Below are 19,076 nucleotides of genomic sequence, written 5' to 3' on the forward strand. Positions count from 1 at the left end.
CAGCGAGGCTGCGGGAATGCGCGGTGAGAAACACGAGGGCGCGCAGGAGAATTGGGGGATGTTTATTGTAAAGTCAGTGCCCTGCTTATGTTATTTTAAATTAAGGAAGCTGCTTTATATATATATAATCAAGAATTATGACACATAAATTATTACAACTTTTGGTCTGATAATATGCATTATAATATAATATTGTATATTTAAATATTCATATATTTATGTCTATTTAAGCATCTTATTAGAGGCCTTTATATTTGTGTCGTTGGCACCAAGAAAATAGTTCACACGTTCACACATGTTCAATATTTACACGTCTCGCGATGACTGTGCACTAACGCGCGTTGATGACCTGCGCTTCATAGTTCACTGATGCCACCTAGTGAGATTGAATGAGATATGCCAAAAAGGCATAGTTCATCACAAAAGTAAATGTAGTCGTCATGTGCTCATCGCCTCACCCTCATGATTTTTCAACCCTGTATGACTTTCTTTCTTCCGGAACACAAAAAGAGATTTTAAGGCAGAGCGACTCAGTCACCATTCGTTTTTTTGTTATGAAAAAAAGAGATGACATTAAAATAATGGTTACTTTGACTAACCATTCTTAAATTCTGCTAAACATCCCTTCAAGTCATGAAGGTTTGGAACAAATATGAGAGAGTGAGTATGATTTTGGATGAACTACGCCTTTAAAGGTTTCTCTCAATGAAGTTACTGCACACGTCCCTCTTAATTATAGTTTTAGTTCTGTTTGACTACTCATCAAACTGATGAATTATTAGCTAATCCCCTGATTGAAGGTTTCAAGACAAGTTGGACAACATAAGATTTACTTATCATAACTCACTATAAAAAGCACATTCATTAAACAAAAGCTTCTCTAAATTGATAGGAGGCCATCAACATCAACAACAACAAAAAAGCATATGAGTTATGACTGGATTTGTGAATCCCATGCAGATCCAGAAAACAGGACAGTAAAATAAAAAACAGACATATTCAAATGTAAAATAACTGTTTTCTTTTAATATATTTAAAAATTTATTCATGGCAAAGATGAATTTTCAGCATCATTACTCCAGTCCAGTCGACAGTGTCACATGATCCTTCAGAAATCATTCTAATAGGCTGATTTGCTTCTCAAGAAAAATATTCAGGAAATGTTTGTTTTCCAAATCTGAATGAGCTTCATAATGTAGTCATGCTTTATTTTGACGATGGCCTTATACATTTTGGAATGCTGTTCTTTTGAACTTTCTGTTCATCAATGAAATGTGTATCAAAATACATGCATCACAGTTTCCACGAAAACAATTAACAAGCCAAAATTTTCTGCAACAATCATTTTGAGATTTAATTAAGTTAGACACCATGTTTGTTACATGATACCTTTATTTAGACCTCTGTTTATCCAGCTCTGCTCCTCTCATGGACAAGAGGGATTTTATGCTTATAAGTATGGCTCTCTTTTGCTATTTCTGTTTTAATATAATTGAACAGTTCCTTTAGGATGCAGTTCGTTGACAGAGCTTCTCTAATAATATTACAAAACCACAAATAAATGACCTTAGTCCCAAATGCCCTTAGTCATTGTTTGTGGACCCATTACATGAATGTCACCAGTCAGGTTCTTTCTGGGTAGGCATGCAACAATGGGAGGGAGGGAGGGAGGAGTGTTTGTTAATTTCGAAAGCTATAACTACAGTGCCCCGGATACAAAGATACACCTGCTGAGTTTCCCACTCTCAACTTGCTCTACAACAGTGACCATGAAGTTGGCTATCCTGATCTGTGTTTCTGTTCTCATTTGCCTCTCTGGTAAGTATCAAAATTGCCATTTTTTAAGGTACATACAAACACTGAACTGCGAATACTGAATGTTGTAGTAATTATCTTTAAAAACCAAATCCATACTCGGGCTAATGTTGTTGTTTAATATACATCATTGTACACTGACGTGTCATAATAAGTATGTTTGAGATACCCACAATGTTTTGGTTAGCATGCGGATAATGACTTTTACATTGCTGTTTGCTTTACTGAAAATCCAGATATGATATGGTTACAGTTTACAAGATTATATTTTGTTCTTTAAAGCCATTAGTCTTGATTATTCGCTGACCCAGACAGATCCATTTTGTGATATGTTGGAATAGGTCCATCCATGTTGTAGAGATCCATGGTTTCTGTCACAAGACTGATGAGAACTGAGATACTGCTGACTGGAGGGGACGGGGGCAGACGGGGGGTGGGCAGAACAACAGAAACAGAAACATTTCAGAAACGGCAACATTTGGACAGACACAACATAATTGTAGCTAGTATAAAGAATATAAGTTGAGATGTTATAAATTGAATTTCTCTAATCTTTAGAATCTAATCTGAAGTATTGCTGGAATATATTTCCATTTAATACATGCAGACGCACTCAAAAACACAGAAGGATGTTGAAATAATTGAAATGTTGATTCTTGTTTGTTGAAATGATAAAGATCAGAACAGATGGAAAAAAGAGATGACCACATACGTAAAGTATCTAGAAGCTATTCAAGCCAACTGGTTGAAAAGAAAGAGCAAAACTTGCTTAGCAACTTTTTTTTTATTCTAAGCCTTGAACGGAATTTCAACAGGGAAACATGAGTGCCTTTCCTTTTTCATTTCTCATAATCGTAATATATCTTTTAATACTGTTTTTACAGCGGCAGAATCACAACCAAGAGAGGTAAGTTATGGTAAAAGTGACATTTTAAAGTTACCAGAGTACATATATATATTGAAAGAAGTCTCTTATGGCTCACCAAGGCTGCATTTATTTGATCAAAAATACAGTAAAAAGAGCAAAATTGTGAAATATTATTACATTTTAAAATAACAGTTTCTAGTTTGATATATTTTATTCCTGTGATGGTAAAGCTTGGTTATTAATTTTGAAAGTTAAGTGCTTCTTAATATTTTTGTGGAAACCATGATAAAAAAAAATAGTTTTTCAAAAGAACAGCATTTATTTGAAATCTTTACTGTCACTTTTGATCAATTTAATGCATCCTTGCTGAATTAAAGTATTGGTTTCTTTAAAAAAAAAAATCTTATTGACACCAAACTTTTGAACAGTAGTGTATAATCAACTGTTTGAATCTCTCTAATATCTCCATAATAGGAAAGCGATACTCCTAATTTTGGATGTACTCGTGAGTACATGCCAGTGTGTGGAGACGATGGTATCACATACTCCAATGAGTGCATGCTACGCTGGGAGAGCAAGTACGTCAGCTGAATATTTATGCAATGTAATTTCAACATGTTGATAAGGCTGAGACAGCAGATGTGAGAAATCTCAAGCTAGGCCCAGATATCAGCTTTGAATCACTTACAAACCTGCCAAGGTTTAGTAAACAGACATTTTTTGATTTTGAGAACAAACTATCTATGACAAAAAAAGCAAGAGACCTGTCTTCTTTCAAAACAGTAAACATTCTTGACAGCAATTCTATCAGTATTTGTGCCTCTTCTAACACATATCTTGTCTGTTTAGGTTACGTAACCAGGTCGTCAATGTAAAGTACGAAGGAAAATGTGAAACCCCCTGATTTCACTGCTGTTACAGCTGGCATCCAAAATGGCTTTCCATTCAGATACTACAGCAACAACCAGCATGATTTTCTTTCAAATATTAATCATTAATATATAAGGTCATATGCTATAATTTGGAAAATTATCAGACATTGATTTGTTAACATGTAATGTTATACATTAAAACAGTGAAGCATTTAAGAGCTCTATTTTATTACAATATGATTAAAAAGTAGTTTTGAATAAACCACATTCAAACTCTGAATTTCTTTCTTTCTTCCTTTATGTGATTTTTGTTGCTATCCTTGAAATCACAACAGACTTTGTATAGCACATTTAATTTTTTCTGTGCCAGCTAACTGGGTCAATGGCATGATGTAAAGAAAAATTTGGACCAATTGATAATTTTTTTTTTTTTTTTGTGGAAAATTCAATTCTTACCGTGAATTGAGTACATATTTTCTTCGATAAACATGTTTTTATTTTCTGAAATGAATAAAAAATAAGTTAAAAATAATAGGGTGATACAACTGTCCTTAGATTGCATTAGAATTATGATTAAAAAAAAACAATTAAAAGAAAGTAAAACCTGATATATAAACCTGATAAATACAGTGTGTGTGTGTCAAAATGGATTTTACTTTGGTTACACCATATATATTTTTAAAAATTGTATCAAAGTATCAGAGTTTACTAAAAATGTATTTTTCTTGTCCCTTATTTTTAAACTACTTGACCCATCTAATTTAGCAAACATTATGCATGGTGCATCAACTGAACTACTTGCCAGACAGCCAGACAAATCCAACATTCAGCATTCAATCATTTTATTAGTTCTTCATTAGTTCTAAGAACACAGCAGTCCCATTTTACACCTGTTGCATTTTAACCACCATAGAGTCCACAAGTGCTAGGATCTCCCCAAAGTAACCGTCCTGCTCCCCTACGTCCTGCTCTGTGAGCACCAGTTCTTGGTATTGTTTTTGCAGTTCACTAAGAGAGGCTGTCAATGAGGGATTCTGTTTATAGTGAGTGTGACATTGAGCCATCATGGCAAGCAGAGTGCGCAAAGCCTTCTCTCTCCAGTCGTGCTCAGGTGATGCTAAAAGCTCAGGCACCAGCCCGCACCACCCCTGCTCCACCAACACAGGCAGGAGGGAGACTTCAGCATATTGACGCAAACGTTCCTGGTGAGAGGAATCTGGGATAAGGTCCATTCCCACCTGTGATATCAGCTCCTACAAAACAAAGTATAAGTCAATTCTAAGAATAAGCTCGATACATATTGAAATTGCATTTTCAGGTCGCAATGTAAACCATTTCAAATAACTACCATTCAAAAGTTTGGGGCTGGTAATAGTTGTTAATGTTTTTGTCTCTTGCTCACCAAGGTTGCATTTATTTGATCAAAAATACAGTAAAAATAGTACTATTGTGAAATATTATTACGATTTTAAATGCAATTTATTGCTGTGATAGCAAAGCTGATTTTTCAGTCTTCAGTGTCACATGATCCTTCAGAAATCATCCTAATATGCTGATTTGGTGCTGGAGAAACATTTCTTATTATTATCAATGTTGAAAACAGTTGACAGCTGCTTAATATTTTTATCAGGATTTTTTTGATGAATAGAAAGTTCAAAAGAAATAGAAATATTCTGAAACATTATAAATGTCTTCACTGTCACTATTAATCAATTTAATGTGTCTTTGCTGAATAGAAGTATTAATTTCTATCAACAAAAAAAAGTATTGACCCCAAATTTTGCATAGTACTAGTGTAGAAAAGTTTAAACTTGTAAACATGAACCTTCTCAATGATCATATCGTAGAGAACCGTGATAATTCTCACACGGAGCGCCTCGGCCCCTGGTGTTTGAAACAGTTCGCTAAGCATCTGCACACCACCAAGCTTCAGAAAGTGACTTTGAGCAAATGGGAAGTGACGCAGTAGTGAGGCCACAGCAAATAACACCTGTTTTAAATCAGAATGTCAAAAGTAAGTGATGAATTCATACTCATTTAACTATGATGAAGACAATTGAATTTACTACTCTTATTAACAGCATAATACCCATGCTCTCTTGTTGGTTTTACCTTTTTCTTAACGGCCATCGGTCGCTGAGTGGCAAGCAATGTCAGCAGTTTCTGTAACGCACCACCCTCTACTGCCTCAACCTGCACTGATGGATTACTAGAAAAATGTAAATGATGATGGATTGCATCAGTGTAAAGGTGGGGTCACACTACATAACATTATGTGGGTAAAAAAGTTCCACTTGTCTACTGTAATATGTGTAGCACAGCTCACACAGAAGTCACTTTCAAACCAAGCAGCTTTCTGTTGATCAACGTGACCAACTTGAACCTGCTGCGAAATCTGTGTGGGGAAATCTTTCACCCTTATGCAAAATTGCATGCGTGGATTCCTATAAAAATGACTGGATTTCGACTGCTAAAGTTCACTGAACAACGTTAAATGTGACTGCACATTAAATCATGTGTAGGCAGCAATTTTGCTCGAGTGAATGCCAATTACCTTGAAACAGCAGATCCGAGCACAAACGCAGCACTCTCCTGGAGTCTAATGTCTGTACCGTTTAAAGCATTTATAACCAATTGCATTCCTCCCATGGACACCAAATTCTGGGCATTATCTACCTATATGAAAAAACAATGAGATTCAAAGACTTTGAAAAACTTTGGACAAAAACTGTCATAATTGTAATTAAAGCATTACCTGGTGGACAAGGTATTCAAGGTCAAGAAGAGCTGTGACTTTTTCGTCAGTTGTGCTGTTAGTATTATTGAATTGGTTTAAAAGTTTCCTCATAACTTGAACATCTGTCTCTACAAGCATGTCGAGTGCCTCCATGTCTTTTTTCAGCTCTTCGATGGGGCGAAATTGGGCCCTCACCTCATCTTCCTCCTATATTCGAACATCTTGATTAAAAAATTCAATAAGCAACGAAGAAAAATGGTTAGAGAACAACTGAAATGAACATACTTGTTTTGTGTCTACAGGATCATCCATTCCTTTTTTAAATTTTTTCAGAGCCTCTTTCAACTCCTCAGCTGTGTATGAAGGGCCGTGCATGTTCATCATGCCTTGCCTGCAACACAGAGGGAAAAAAACATTACTATATGGTACAGTATTTATTATAGAATACTTTTTCCTTCAATTACTATACCCATTTCCATCACTCCAGTATTTGAGACCTTCCTCCTCTCCCCTTTTGACCTCTCTGTGGCCAGTCTGAAGATTCAGTCTGACATGAGAGCCTGCTGGTACTGCATGACCTAAATTGAATAACAGATAAATATGGAATTGATCTGTTAATCATCTATTTATTTACAGACACAAATGTCAGCATGGGAATATAGCCACCTGGTTTGAGAGTTTGCCACTTGTCTGTCGGTCTAAACACCTCCAGATCTTCAGGATCCTCATTCTCTAACTGTGTTTCTTCTCCCTTGCTATGATCACCTGAACCTTCTTTGATAGACAGGGCTGTTGGGGACTGCAGAGCAAAAAATTATACTGTTGTTAGTAGTAGAATAAAATAAATACTAAGATATGAAACAGCAGTTCTCACCTTCACATTGTGGGCAGATATGAGATGAAGACAGAAAAGCCAAAAAGTGATTGCCACTCCAAGTTTGATACTCCACTTGTTTTGCATTTTAAGTCTGGTCATTATCTTGGACGAAGAAAATGCAATATGTGTGCAGTTAAAACATAAGAATAACCTGATAAACAATCATACGTCATCCATTACCAGGAGACCAGCCGAACCTAAAATCCATTCCCAAACTATTGCTAAATTAACTCATTCTGGATTTGCCCATTCTACCGTAAAACATATACATATATTTAAATTAATCTGTTAACGTGCTGAGTTTAGCGGTTGTATCGTCCAACAAGAAACAAGTAGAAACCATGTGCATTTCCGCAGTCCATCTGAACGATACACGTGAACCAATCAGATAAAAGCAAGTGTGGGTTTCGGAAAACGTCATTCTTTCTGGTCGCGGTGATTGGCTACAAGAGGAGACACATTTTCATGACGTTATAACATTTGATTTAAACTTTTCGTTGAAAGATATATTTATTTTTCTTTTTTTTCAAGGAGTGACAATGCTATTGATCTTGTTAATTTCTTTGTGTTGCATTGCAAAAAAAAATTCTCAATACTTCGATTTGTCTTCATTGCTGATATCTCCCTTATTGTAAAATCACATAAACTCATTGATAATAAGAACAAGTTTCTTAAGAATTATGATCATATTTTTCTTACTGGTTGAGGTGTCATTGTTATTTCAGAATTTCTTTTCTTTCCTTTTCATTTTATGTTAATGTATTCAATGCACTGCTGTTTCTTTTCTTGCACTAATAAAAATAAATAAATAAATAAAATAAAAAATTATATATATATATATATATATATATATATATATATAGATAGATAGATAGATAGATAGATAGATAGATAGATAGATAGATAAAAATATTTTTATATTATAATTTTAAAAGACACAAGGCTAGAAATGTAAACTACCTGTTAATTACGTATTTATTAAACATAATAAAAATATATAAAAAACTTTTTTTTCCAAGACCACAAATTAAGCAAAAAAATAAATAAAAAATTGACCAATAAGGATAAACTAATGATAGTACAACTGCAGCAGAACTTATGATCAAAGAATGTCAAATAGCAAGTAACTGTACTCATTATACAATAACACAATGGCTTATTACTGTTCAGCAATTATGTCTCAAAGAGAAAAACAAAAACTGATGATCTTCACCATCTAGTTCTAATTGTAAACATCTAATCTAAATGTTTATAAACCATTATAGAACAGAAATAATGGTACACAGGAAGTTCATTACAGCATATACAGTAAGAAAGATAATGCATCTAGACTGCTTTTTTTTTTTTTATTCAAACTGTCTCAAATAGTTAATATTACAGAGGTATTAATACATATGAAAAAAAAAAAAAAAACGTGCTACAAATCATGTGCATAGAACAGGACAAGTCACAAATCAATCAATCAATCATGCACATTACAAACCTGCCAAAATACTTATTCGATTTTTTTTTTTACTATGACAAATAATTCCCATTTTGCATTAGCCAAACTACTGTTGAGCACATTCGTTTGCCATGGTTTTCTCTGAGTTAACATGAGTGGGTTGTTGGTACTTTTTCTTCTTCCTTTCAGTTCTCCAGTTCTCCTCCTCTTCACTGCTATGATGAGTTTGGTCCTCTTTTTTGCTATTGGAGTCACTTACAGGAGACCTACAAGCAAATTATTCAGTTTGTGGTGGTTCATGGTACAAATCTTAACTGCTAAATTTCAATGTCATAGAACAACATTTTTAAGTTAACATTTTTACTATTTACTACTGCCACAGGAGTAATTCTTTAAAACTACGAATTTTAATCTCAGTAGCTGCGTTTCCATCCAAATGTCAAGCGAATCAATTCAAAGTTTGCAACAACAACAAAAAAAAGTGAATTAACGTTAGATACGTTTCCATCAAATTGTTTGAGCGGATGACGGTGATATTGGTAACCTAGTAACCAACAGGAAATAAAACATTACCAGCAGAAACAGTCGATTAGTCACGTGAGTTTAATGTTTGCTATGTCAGAATTTATTCGGTATAGGGCTGTCAAACGATTAATCGCGATTAATCGCATCCAAAATAAAAGTTTGTTTTTACATAATATATGTGTGTGTACGGTGTATAATTATTTTCTATATATAAATACACACACATGCATGTATATATTTAAGAAATATTTGCATGTATATACTGTGTATATATATTTATATTATATATCATTTATATTATATATAAATATTTTATATATAAATAACAAATTTTTCTTAAATATATATATGCATGTGTGTGTATTTATATATAGAAAATAATTATACTCCATACACACACATATATTATGTAAACACAAACTTTTATTTTGGATGCGATTAATCGCGTTTAATCATTTGACAGCCCTAATTCGGTAAATGTGTTTCCATCTCCTATTATTCACATTAATTCTTTTTCGCACAAGTCAAAAACCACCTCAAGCGAGCGTAAAAACTTTTTTGCGAATTAAGGGATTGAAAAAAAAAAATTACGTTTTCATCACTTGTTTGTCATTTCTGATGCGATACTTCAAAATGCACATAAAAACAGGGTAATAGAAACGTAGCTACTGTTAAAAAAGGTCTGAAAGTTGAAGAGCAAAAAAAGGTTGTATTGTAGGGTTGTAAAACTCTTCTATTACTCTACATTTCACATTGATTTAACAGTCCTTAACAGTTCATCTTAAAGTCTAGTCATTAAACAAGATCTCAAGGGATTAAATGTTAAAATAAGTTCCTTTGCGCAACAGGATTCCTGAGAGGCAGTGGTAGAGCAGGAAGTGGTCGAGGCATGAATGTTCTCATAAGTCCCAGGAAGAGGAAGATGACACAGACTGTAAAGTTGACACAGCGCAGCAGAAGGGAGAAGGGTTGGCATGCAGAGGTTGGCACTGACCTGGGCGCATCAGGAATGCAGACTGGGGGATCCTCACAGATTCGGACAGACTTGCTCTCACGGGACATGACAGGGTTGGTTTCTGTGGGTTGTGCAGACTGCAACGGGATCACAACTGGTTTCTCAATGGGATGACTCAGGGTTTTTTCCTCTGTATTTTCACTCAAGCCCTTGCTCGGCTCAATATCCATGGTTGCAGTATTCTCGTTGCTAGGTGCTGTCTTTTCCTCTGGAACTGCTACAGGAAACTTCTCCCGGCGCCGTTTCTGTACTTGGGCTTTGTTAACCTCTGAATACATAACAATGTTACATTTATGACCAGTATATAACAGCAGCACAAAGATGAATTATTACAGCAGTTAACAACTAAAATGCCCAACCACTTTTTCAGGGAAAGTATTTTTCCCATTGGGATTTTTAAAAAGTCTTCGTTAAAGAATTAACGAAGAAAATTACAGACCTGTATACCGGTTCAAAACGTTTATAAAGAGATCGGGGGGAAAAATCCATATGAATCGAGTGGTTTAAGCACTGAACACCAGGCAATCTACCTCATAAACAGTTAATGCAATAAACGTGCAATATACAAAAGTATTTATACATTTATTTATTTAACACACCAAAGTTCTTTACATTTCCTTGCATTTGTACATATATCAATACCTACATAACGTCTATTGTCTATTTTTGTATTTTTTTTTATTTTTATATTTTTTGTATATTTTTATTTCCTATTTACTTATTATTTTCATTATCTGTATCCTGTCACTGTCATTCTGTTTGTACTGTGGAAGCATCTGTCACCAAACAAATTCCTCGTATGTGCAAACATGCCTGGCAATAAAGCTTTCTGATTCTTAATCCAAGTCTTCGGAAGAGACATGATCGCTTTTTATGATGGACAGAATAAATTTCAGCTTTTATTTTACATATAAACTTTGATATATATATATATATATATATATATAAACGCACAAGAATTTAAGCCGTTTTTGTGGGAGCAGGGAGACTGACTCTATCGTGCCATTCGCTGTTAGTATTTCTTTGCAGACTCATGGGTATTGCAGTTTTTTTACCATGAATTCCACTGTTAAACACAATTATTTAAAAAACAAGTTGAAATACTGCAGGCTGATGACATACTGTATTAGGGATGAGTCACGATTTTTGAATATTCGATTAGTTGATTTAATTATAGAATATCGAATAGGTGGTGCGATTATTGTCTAAAGAATGGACAGCTGTTGCAGTGGTGATGCTTTCATATAACCAAAGGGCGGCACTGCAAACGCACTTAAAAGCTGTCAATCAACTCTCAGACAACAGAAGAGGAACACACCAGAGCATGTGAGCGGAGAGGTAATATTTCCTCCAGAGCGGAGAGCGCCTTTTTGAAGATTCCGTTGATTCCGCTCGCTCAACCCAGAATGCCCTTTGTGACATGCTGGTTCGAAAATATGTAAAATAAGTAGGGCTGTTCAGTTGTAGTTGAGTTGTTCATTTAAGCCTTTAGTCGACTAATTGCATATTTATATTAATTCAATTAGTTATATATATTTACTGGAGAGAATACTAAACCATAATGAGCGTTTACATAATATAGCCTATTCCGCACTCAAACACATGCATAAAGCTTGCCACAAAGAACTGGCAAAAGTAATGATTATGAATGTGTCAAATATAGCAAGGAGACATTTTAAATTGTTTATTAATAAACTAATGTTTTCTGTTTTCGGCAGCAAAGATGAAGTAGACCATGCTGACTCACCATCTTCGAAACATGCACATTTCATACGGATTACATAAGCAGAGAGTAGTCTGTTTCTTTTCGTTTTGAATTGTTTTGTTTAAAAGTAAACATTTTAAAGGAGAACTCCGGTCAATTTTAACATTGAGCTCATTTTTTTGTAAATTTGGAGTGCTGTCAATACAGAGAACAACGACAAAAATCGGTGTTGCCTACACCGTGTTATCCTCTTTTTAAAATTTGCACCCTGTTGACTTCAATGGGGCAAGTTTTAAACCTGCTTTTAGCCTCTTAACATCCTTGATGTGTCATTACAAGTGCCCAGCCATGTGAGTGATTCCTTCAGAGTCAACACGCGGTGAATCTGACTGCAGTAGATGTGCAAGATATGAATAAAAATGATGTTATTTCAGCCAGCGCACATACCTGTATTTACATCCTGTTTGCGGTTGAAGTCCACAGTAATCAATTGTCGAGTTCACGCGCATAGGTTTAGTACGTACGATCATGCGCCCGAACTCAACAATTGATTACGGTGGACTTCAACCGCAAACAGGATGTAAATACAGGTATGTGCGCTGGCTCATATCTTGCACATCTACTGCAGTCAGATTCACCGCGTGTTGACTCTGAAGGAATCACTCACGTGGCTGGGCACTTGTAATGACACATCAAGGATGTTAAGAGGCTAAAAGCAGGTTTAAAACTTGCCCCATTGAAGTCAACAGGGTGCAAATTTTAAAAAGAGGATAACACGGTGTAGGCAACACCGATTTTTGTCGTTGTTCTCTGTACTGACAGCACTCCAAATTTACAAAAAAATTAGCTCAATGTTAAAATTGACCGGAGTTCTCCTTTAAGCTTTCTATAGATATATTTCTCAGGTCTGTGAGGCAAGTAGCCTATACGCTGAGTTTAAGATACAATTCATACAAAATGAAATTCATTTTAAAGAAAAGGCATTCTACAAAACTTAATGAAGTGGTCAAAATCATGTCTGACCCCACTCCATATGTCTCCCGATATACAGTATTGGGCATTTTATGATCCTATCTTATTCATGCTGTTCACTTTTCATATAATCAACATAGATGAATTAAAAAAATAACATTATATTATTTAAACATAAATATGAAACTAAATAAGTTTTCTTTAATGGCTACAAAAAGTATAGTAGCCTACAGTACAGAGAAATTTCATGTCGGAGCGTGATTTGAGTGAACACCATTTTACCAGTGAGCGTGAGCTGATCATGAGTGGAGCGCGCTGGCATAGAGTGGAATATTCCGCTCACAATTCATGTGGGGAGGGGTGCGATTTTCGAATAATAATCGAATAATTCCCAGCGATCATCGAATATTATTTTTGCTTGAAATACCCATCCCAATACTGTATGTCATTGATTAACAACCTTGTAGCTCAAAGTAGGCCAGTCTTTAAAGCTTTTAATGTTATAGTTAAAAATCAATTCCACTATGGGTATAAAAAAATGAAAGTGATTTTTACTTTCGGAACCCGACTGTTGCACTAAACTGGTTCATGTAGAAAACTAGGGCTCAGAGATGAAAAAAAAAATTACCATTAGGTGTGTATTTCATCTTTAGTTCTTCAAGCTTGACTTGGAGCCTCATATTGTCACTGTGTCTTTGTTTCAGCGCTTGCTCTGTCCCATAGAGTTTCCTCTCCAACTCCAACACTCTCTGACTTTCAGAGAGAGCTTTCATTCTTGCCATGGATAACTCATCTTTTAGCTTCTCTGCATCCTTCCTATACACATAAATGTCATAATTGCATTTAAAAAAGTACTAAAGTATCAACACCACCAGTACAAATAATTAATGAGAGAACACTTACTTTGAATTTGAAAGTTGCATTTTTAATAGGTCTGTATAATACGTCTCATCTATAAGCTCGCCTTCTTTAGACGGGGCAGGTGGATGTTGGTCTGTTGCAGTCGTCTGTTGGTGACAGAGTTGTTAGAGACATTTCTCAAACTGTAATGTTTCATTTCAATGCTGGATGTAATATGCTAAGCTTACCTTCTCTTTCTCCAGTTCTCTTACTTTCATCATCAGACTTTCTATCTCATTGTTCTTGTCAGATAACATAAACTGCAATCGTTCAAGCTGGGCTGGGTCGGCTCTGTTGCTCTGGAGTTGCATAAGAGTAGCTATCTGCATCTAAAACAGCAGACACAAGGAAAACAATAATGAGGAAAACTATAAATAAAATGTAAAGCATTCATCAAAAAACACGATTTACCTTCATGCGGTGCATGTGTTGTTTGATGAGAGCATGCTGCTTTTGTAGAGACTCATGCTGTCTTTTCATACTGTTCAGCTGCCGCTCCATCTCTGCTCTCTTGTCCTCTACCTGTGCAAATCCAAATATTTTGTCACAGTACAAAAATGTTTTAAGTGAAACTATCATAACTATTTCATTATTATGAAGCAATGCCCCATTTGAACTGTTTATACTAAATGCATTAGGTTTACTACCTTATTTTTAAATGGTACTGCATTGATATAAAATGTTATTCAGTTTCTCTTTAAATTAAGCCTTAGACATAATTAAAGTTATGAAGAAAGTAGTATACGTAATTTTCAATACTGTACCTCAGAAAACAAGGAATTGCCCTTGCTGTTTGGATCTTGCGCCTGCTGCAACACCTGTTCCAGCTGGATCTGAAGGTCTTGGTTGGCTACACGAGCTTTCTACATCAAGTAGAAAAGAAATTTGTGTTGAATATTTTCCCCCTCAATCAGTGCAGAAAATGTGCATCAGAATTCCATGTGGATATACTTATCAGAAATATTTTTCTAGAGCATTACCTGCAGTACTAGAACTTTACCAATATACTGTACTGTTTAAATGTTTGTGGAAAAGCATACTATTATGTAGCAAGGGTGAATTAAATGAATAAAAAGTGACAGTAAAGACTTGAACATTGTTACAAAAGATTTCAAATAAATGCTGTTCTTTTGAATGTTAAATTCATCAAAGAATCCTGAAAAAAATTATATCAGTTTTAACAAAAATGTCAAGCAGCACAACTTTTTTCAACTGTGCAAATTTAAAAAAAAAAAATCTTGCACATCAAATCAGCATTTTAGAATGATTTCTGAAGGATCATGTGACACTGAAGACTGGAGTAATGGCTACTGAAAATTCAGCTTTGCCATCACAGGAATAAATACAATTTTAAAGTATATTTAAATAGTAAAAATCAATTTTAAATTGTAATAATATTTTGCAATATTACTGGTTTTATTGTATTTTAGATCAAATAAATGCTGCTTTGGTGAGCCATAATATACTTCTTTTTTTTAAAAATCCCAAATTTTTGAAAGGTAGTGTAAATAGCCTACATGTATAAACATGTTTACTTGAAAATGTTAATTGACATGCCTCCAAAGCATTATAGCAGGACACCGCCTCTTTCTCTCTCTCTTCTTTCTCTTCTGTGAATCTCTCCAGTTGCCTCTGGAGGGTAGTGTTAGCCAAATGTAGCTGCTCTTCTTTGTATCGTGCCTCCTGAAGCTCCTGCTCCAAAGACGCCTGCAAGACAAGATCACACTTCAACACCAAAGGCACACTGACATTGCTTAATTATAGGAAACATTCTATGAATATTCTTCCATTAAAAATAAAGATTGGAAAGTACTCTACCATTGCTGATTCCATATCCATCTTCTGCACTTGCAGCTCAAGTATCTCTGAGGACATTGTTTCATGTGCACGTTCTGTAAGGACACGTAGTTCTTCGGTTTTGCTGCTTAGTGCTTCAGACTGTTGATCCAGCTTGTGTCTCATCTGCTTCTCAGCAAGTTGAGCCTCCTCTAAATCTGTCTTCATTTTCTCCACCTACAAAGGCATTTTATCAGCACCACAGAAGAGATACTCACTTGTCAAAAATCATTTAAACATGAATATGGGGGAAAACCTACCACTTTTGAACAGGAAAAGCATATAAGCTGACCTTATTCTTTAAGTCACTGAGCTCAAGAGCATGGTTCCTCTCCAGCAGAGTTTGTTGCTGCTCCATTTGATGTTTCTGTTGGTTTTTGACAAGATCAAATTCTGATCGCAGACTCTCCAACATGCGGGCCTTTAACTCAACCTCCCTTTGCAAAGAGTATTTCTCTTGTTCCAGGGCCTGCAATTACAGAATACTGTGAAAATTAAATTTGATCACATTTAAGAAATAATTTACTGATCAACTAGACTGTCAATCATCATATTGTGAAAATCAAATGGTCAATCAATATTGAGTTAGTAGTACCTCAATGACACTGGACATCTCAATTTGCTGTTCCTCAAATTTGTTGTGCAGATCCATTTTTTCATTCAAAATCTGAAGTCCATACAGTCCAGCCTTCTGAAGAGCCTCTTCTCTTTCCTGCAACTTCTGCTGCAACACTTTCATCTTATCCTCTAGATCTGACATCTGAAATGAGTGTATCATGTGATCATTAATGTAGGAGATTGCGAAGAGATTTAGCTTTTACACACACACATGTTGGGTTTCCATGTTTTCTTGGGACTTTCTATAGACATGCAGATTTCATATTGTACAATCTGTATATCCGATCCCCTAAACCTACTCATCACAGAAAACTTTCAAAAACATCACTTAGTATGATCTACAAGCTGTTTTCCTCACGGAATCCCCAAAAATGTCCCCAGGAAGTCCAGGATTTCGACATTTTTTCCCCATAAATGCGTCAGTAACCATTCACAACAACATTGACTAAGGCTTAGGGCTGGGTATTGGCAAGGGCCTCACGATACGATACATATCACGATACATGGGTCACGATACGATATATCACGATACGATACAATACAATACATATTGCGATATATTGCAATATTTTTTTTTTAAATCAAAAATGTAATAAAAAAGAAAGAAATAGAGCTGAATATACAACGTTTTATGTACCACCTGGGGTATTCTGGTATGTGTATCACATTATATTGATAACTCAGCAGACAAAAACTTAAATTCCAGTTTATTCGCAAAGGTATTTGCATTGTGTCGAGTGTGTCTGCGTGCACGAGCGACAGTGCGCGAGAGACGGAGTGTGTCTGCGCGCGAGAGAGACCGAGTGTGCCCCAGCATTAGTAGCCTAATTGGTACATAATATTATATACTATAAGAGGCATGGAAGTTCGATTAATGGACAGCAATAATCAGTACTACAAACGTCTTGTTTTGAACTATTGTTTATAATAATTTAATTGTTGTTTTTATTTATATTGTTGTCCATTAATCGAACGTCCATGCCTCTTATATAATATTTATATATTATTACTACATACATTCAATCTTATTTAATCCTCCATATGGAAGTTTATGTGCTCGAATTATTTATATTTATTAAACAATAGTTCAAAACAAGACGTTTGCACTGATTATTGTTGTCCATTAATCGAACTTCCATGCCTCTTATATAGTAATTATATTACTATGTATGTAACGTTACCAGTCCAATACTAATGCTCGGACTCGGTCTCTCTCGCACGCAGACACCCTCGGTTTCTCTCGCACGCAGACACACTCGGTTTCTCTCGCGCGCAGATACACTCGGTCTCTCGACTCTGTTGCTCACTCTGTTGCTCGCTCGCGCAGTTCGCTTCGCTTTTGTCCAGTCCGGCGCCTCATACAACTGGACAGTTGAGTGACAGTTGACAACTTACTGTCGTGAGTCAGCGACAACTACAGCAGCGGCGGAGGAGGTCGTTTGACGCACACAGAAGGATTTGATTATTTATTTATTTATTTTTTAAATATCGATACTAGAGGTTGAAATATCGATACACTATCGTGAAAAAAAATATCGCGATAGTTAGCTGTATCGATATTTTTGCACAGCCCTACTAAGGCTGTCATTCTCCAAGTCATAAAGTTCTGGAAAAAAACATGAGGGTGAGTAAATGGCAGAGGCAGACTCTGAAGTTTTTGGTTAACTGCATTAGGTTAGTTCGTTACATCGGGATGACTATGCAAACGCCCATCAAAAGCATCGCGTTGTATTCAAAAGAAGTCTGTTTTCTTTGTGCCACATATAATTGACAGCTACAGAACAACATAGATGTCTAAATTTGTTTACCTTTATATTTAAAGGGTAGTTGGTGATGCCAATATTATATCTGAAGAATGAACTGCCCCAGCTGCTTTCCTGCTCGGGAACTTTCAAACGGCAAGTCTGTTTGAATTCTGCAGCAGTCGTCAATCACATATCGCGAGAAAACGCGAGGTTTCCAATCCTGAACGAAGCGTCGTCCTCTAGTCTCTCTAGTGTCACTCAGTGGGCAATGGGCATACTGGTTTGATTCAGATCAGAGGTCCCCAAACTTTTTACTACAAAGGGCCAAAAATCGAACTTTATTTTTTAATGTACTGTAACCCGAATGCAAATGTTGCATTATATCCAACTATATTATATATATTTTAAAAAATATATAATAATTAAAAATATATATTCTCAACATTTCAATGCAAAAAATAAAAACAAACAATTAATAAAAACACCAAAACATGCTTCAATTGCATGGATTTCCCCTATTTTTGGCCCCCTCTTGAGATTTTTTAGCTTGGAAATGTAACTTAGTAAGTAGGCTATGTGAGTTCGGTGTCAATAGTCCTGTGAGTTTAACTGATTGCAGTGAGCATATGGAAAATCCACAGAAAATTAAGAATGCTCTTTTTAAGCAAAGCTTCAATAAAGAGTATAAAACACAAAACTGTTATGCTGGTTTTTAAATAATGATTGGATAAGAAACTACAAAATAGGCACTCTTATTTAAATATGTGAGGTCAGTAAGATTTTTTTTATGAAATAAATCTTTTGAACTTTATATTTTGAAAGAAGCCTCTTACCAAGCCTGTATTTATTTGATCAAAAATACAGTAAAACTGTTATAATTTCAAATAACTCTTCTCTTTGATATTAAAATATATATAATTGTAATCATTTGAAGGCAAAGCTGAATTTTCAGCATCATAACTCCAGTCTTCATTGTCACTTGATCCTTCAGAAATCATTCTAATATGCTGATTTGGTGCTCAAGTAAAATGTATTATAATTATTATCCATTTTGAAAGCAGTTTTGCTGCTTAATATAGGCCTAGCATATAATTTAGGTAATCAAGCTAACAAACCATGGCAAAAAATATATCACATTTAAAAAGAA

At 35.2% G+C, this 19,076-nt stretch overlaps 3 protein-coding genes across 4 annotated transcripts; 1 reads left to right on the forward strand and 2 right to left on the reverse strand.

Moving 5' to 3' along the window:
* Nucleotides 1-1,691: 1,691 nt before the first annotated feature.
* Nucleotides 1,692-3,835, forward strand: LOC307171674 (turripeptide Ici9.1). The gene is made up of 4 exons (XM_079893437.1): nucleotides 1,692-1,818; nucleotides 2,700-2,722; nucleotides 3,158-3,261; nucleotides 3,533-3,835. The coding sequence occupies exons 1-4, from the start codon at nucleotides 1,770-1,772 to the stop codon at nucleotides 3,585-3,587; spliced, it is 231 nt and encodes a 76-aa protein (XP_079749563.1). The 5' UTR covers nucleotides 1,692-1,769; the 3' UTR covers nucleotides 3,588-3,835.
* Nucleotides 3,836-3,991: 156 nt separating this feature from the next.
* On the reverse strand, nucleotides 3,992-7,569 carry sil1 (SIL1 nucleotide exchange factor). Its single transcript, XM_079893436.1, has 9 exons — nucleotides 7,167-7,569; nucleotides 6,959-7,091; nucleotides 6,762-6,870; nucleotides 6,578-6,683; nucleotides 6,311-6,499; nucleotides 6,110-6,231; nucleotides 5,668-5,764; nucleotides 5,381-5,545; nucleotides 3,992-4,808 (listed from the first exon to the last, which is right to left on the reverse strand). The coding sequence occupies exons 1-9, from the start codon at nucleotides 7,266-7,268 to the stop codon at nucleotides 4,440-4,442; spliced, it is 1,392 nt and encodes a 463-aa protein (XP_079749562.1). The 5' UTR covers nucleotides 7,269-7,569; the 3' UTR covers nucleotides 3,992-4,439.
* Nucleotides 7,570-8,125: 556 nt separating this feature from the next.
* Nucleotides 8,126-18,124, reverse strand: spdl1 (spindle apparatus coiled-coil protein 1). Of its 2 annotated transcripts, none has more exons than XM_079893444.1 (12): nucleotides 17,993-18,123; nucleotides 16,162-16,326; nucleotides 15,859-16,035; nucleotides 15,549-15,743; nucleotides 15,288-15,437; nucleotides 14,495-14,593; nucleotides 14,142-14,252; nucleotides 13,919-14,059; nucleotides 13,734-13,837; nucleotides 13,459-13,646; nucleotides 10,133-10,421; nucleotides 8,126-8,879 (listed from the first exon to the last, which is right to left on the reverse strand). In XM_079893444.1, exons 2-12 carry the CDS (start codon nucleotides 16,324-16,326, stop codon nucleotides 8,720-8,722), a joined length of 1,779 nt encoding a protein of 592 aa, XP_079749570.1. In that variant the 5' UTR covers nucleotides 17,993-18,123; the 3' UTR covers nucleotides 8,126-8,719. The 2 variants fall into 2 exon arrangements, with proteins under 2 accessions (XP_079749570.1, XP_079749571.1); XM_079893445.1 differs by having other exon boundaries at nucleotides 8,128-8,879; nucleotides 14,495-14,589; nucleotides 15,284-15,437; nucleotides 17,993-18,124.
* Between the last annotated feature and the right edge of the window lie 952 nt (nucleotides 18,125-19,076).

Source organism: Squalius cephalus, assembly GCF_949319135.1.
Source record: "Squalius cephalus genome assembly, chromosome: 14".
NCBI classification, from domain to species: domain Eukaryota; kingdom Metazoa; phylum Chordata; class Actinopteri; order Cypriniformes; family Leuciscidae; genus Squalius; species Squalius cephalus.

Coding starts and splice junctions, on each gene's coding strand:
- LOC307171674 (XM_079893437.1), top strand. CDS start 1,770: ATGAAGTTGGCTATCCTGATCTGTGTTTCTGTTCTCATTTGCCTCTCT. Junction 1,819..2,699: donor TGTTCTCATTTGCCTCTCTG/GTAAGTATCAAA, acceptor CTGTTTTTACAG/CGGCAGAATCACAACCAAGA. Junction 3,262..3,532: donor ATGCTACGCTGGGAGAGCAA/GTACGTCAGCTG, acceptor TTGTCTGTTTAG/GTTACGTAACCAGGTCGTCA.
- spdl1 (XM_079893444.1), bottom strand. CDS start 16,326: ATGTCAGATCTAGAGGATAAGATGAAAGTGTTGCAGCAGAAGTTGCAG. Junction 14,253..14,494: donor GCAATTCCTTGTTTTCTGAG/GTACAGTATTGA, acceptor GGATTTGCACAG/GTAGAGGACAAGAGAGCAGA. Junction 13,838..13,918: donor GAGAACTGGAGAAAGAGAAG/GTAAGCTTAGCA, acceptor TGTCACCAACAG/ACGACTGCAACAGACCAACA.
- sil1 (XM_079893436.1), bottom strand. CDS start 7,268: ATGACCAGACTTAAAATGCAAAACAAGTGGAGTATCAAACTTGGAGTG. Junction 6,232..6,310: donor TTGAATACCTTGTCCACCAG/GTAATGCTTTAA, acceptor TTTTTCATATAG/GTAGATAATGCCCAGAATTT. Junction 5,765..6,109: donor CTCGGATCTGCTGTTTCAAG/GTAATTGGCATT, acceptor ACATTTTTCTAG/TAATCCATCAGTGCAGGTTG.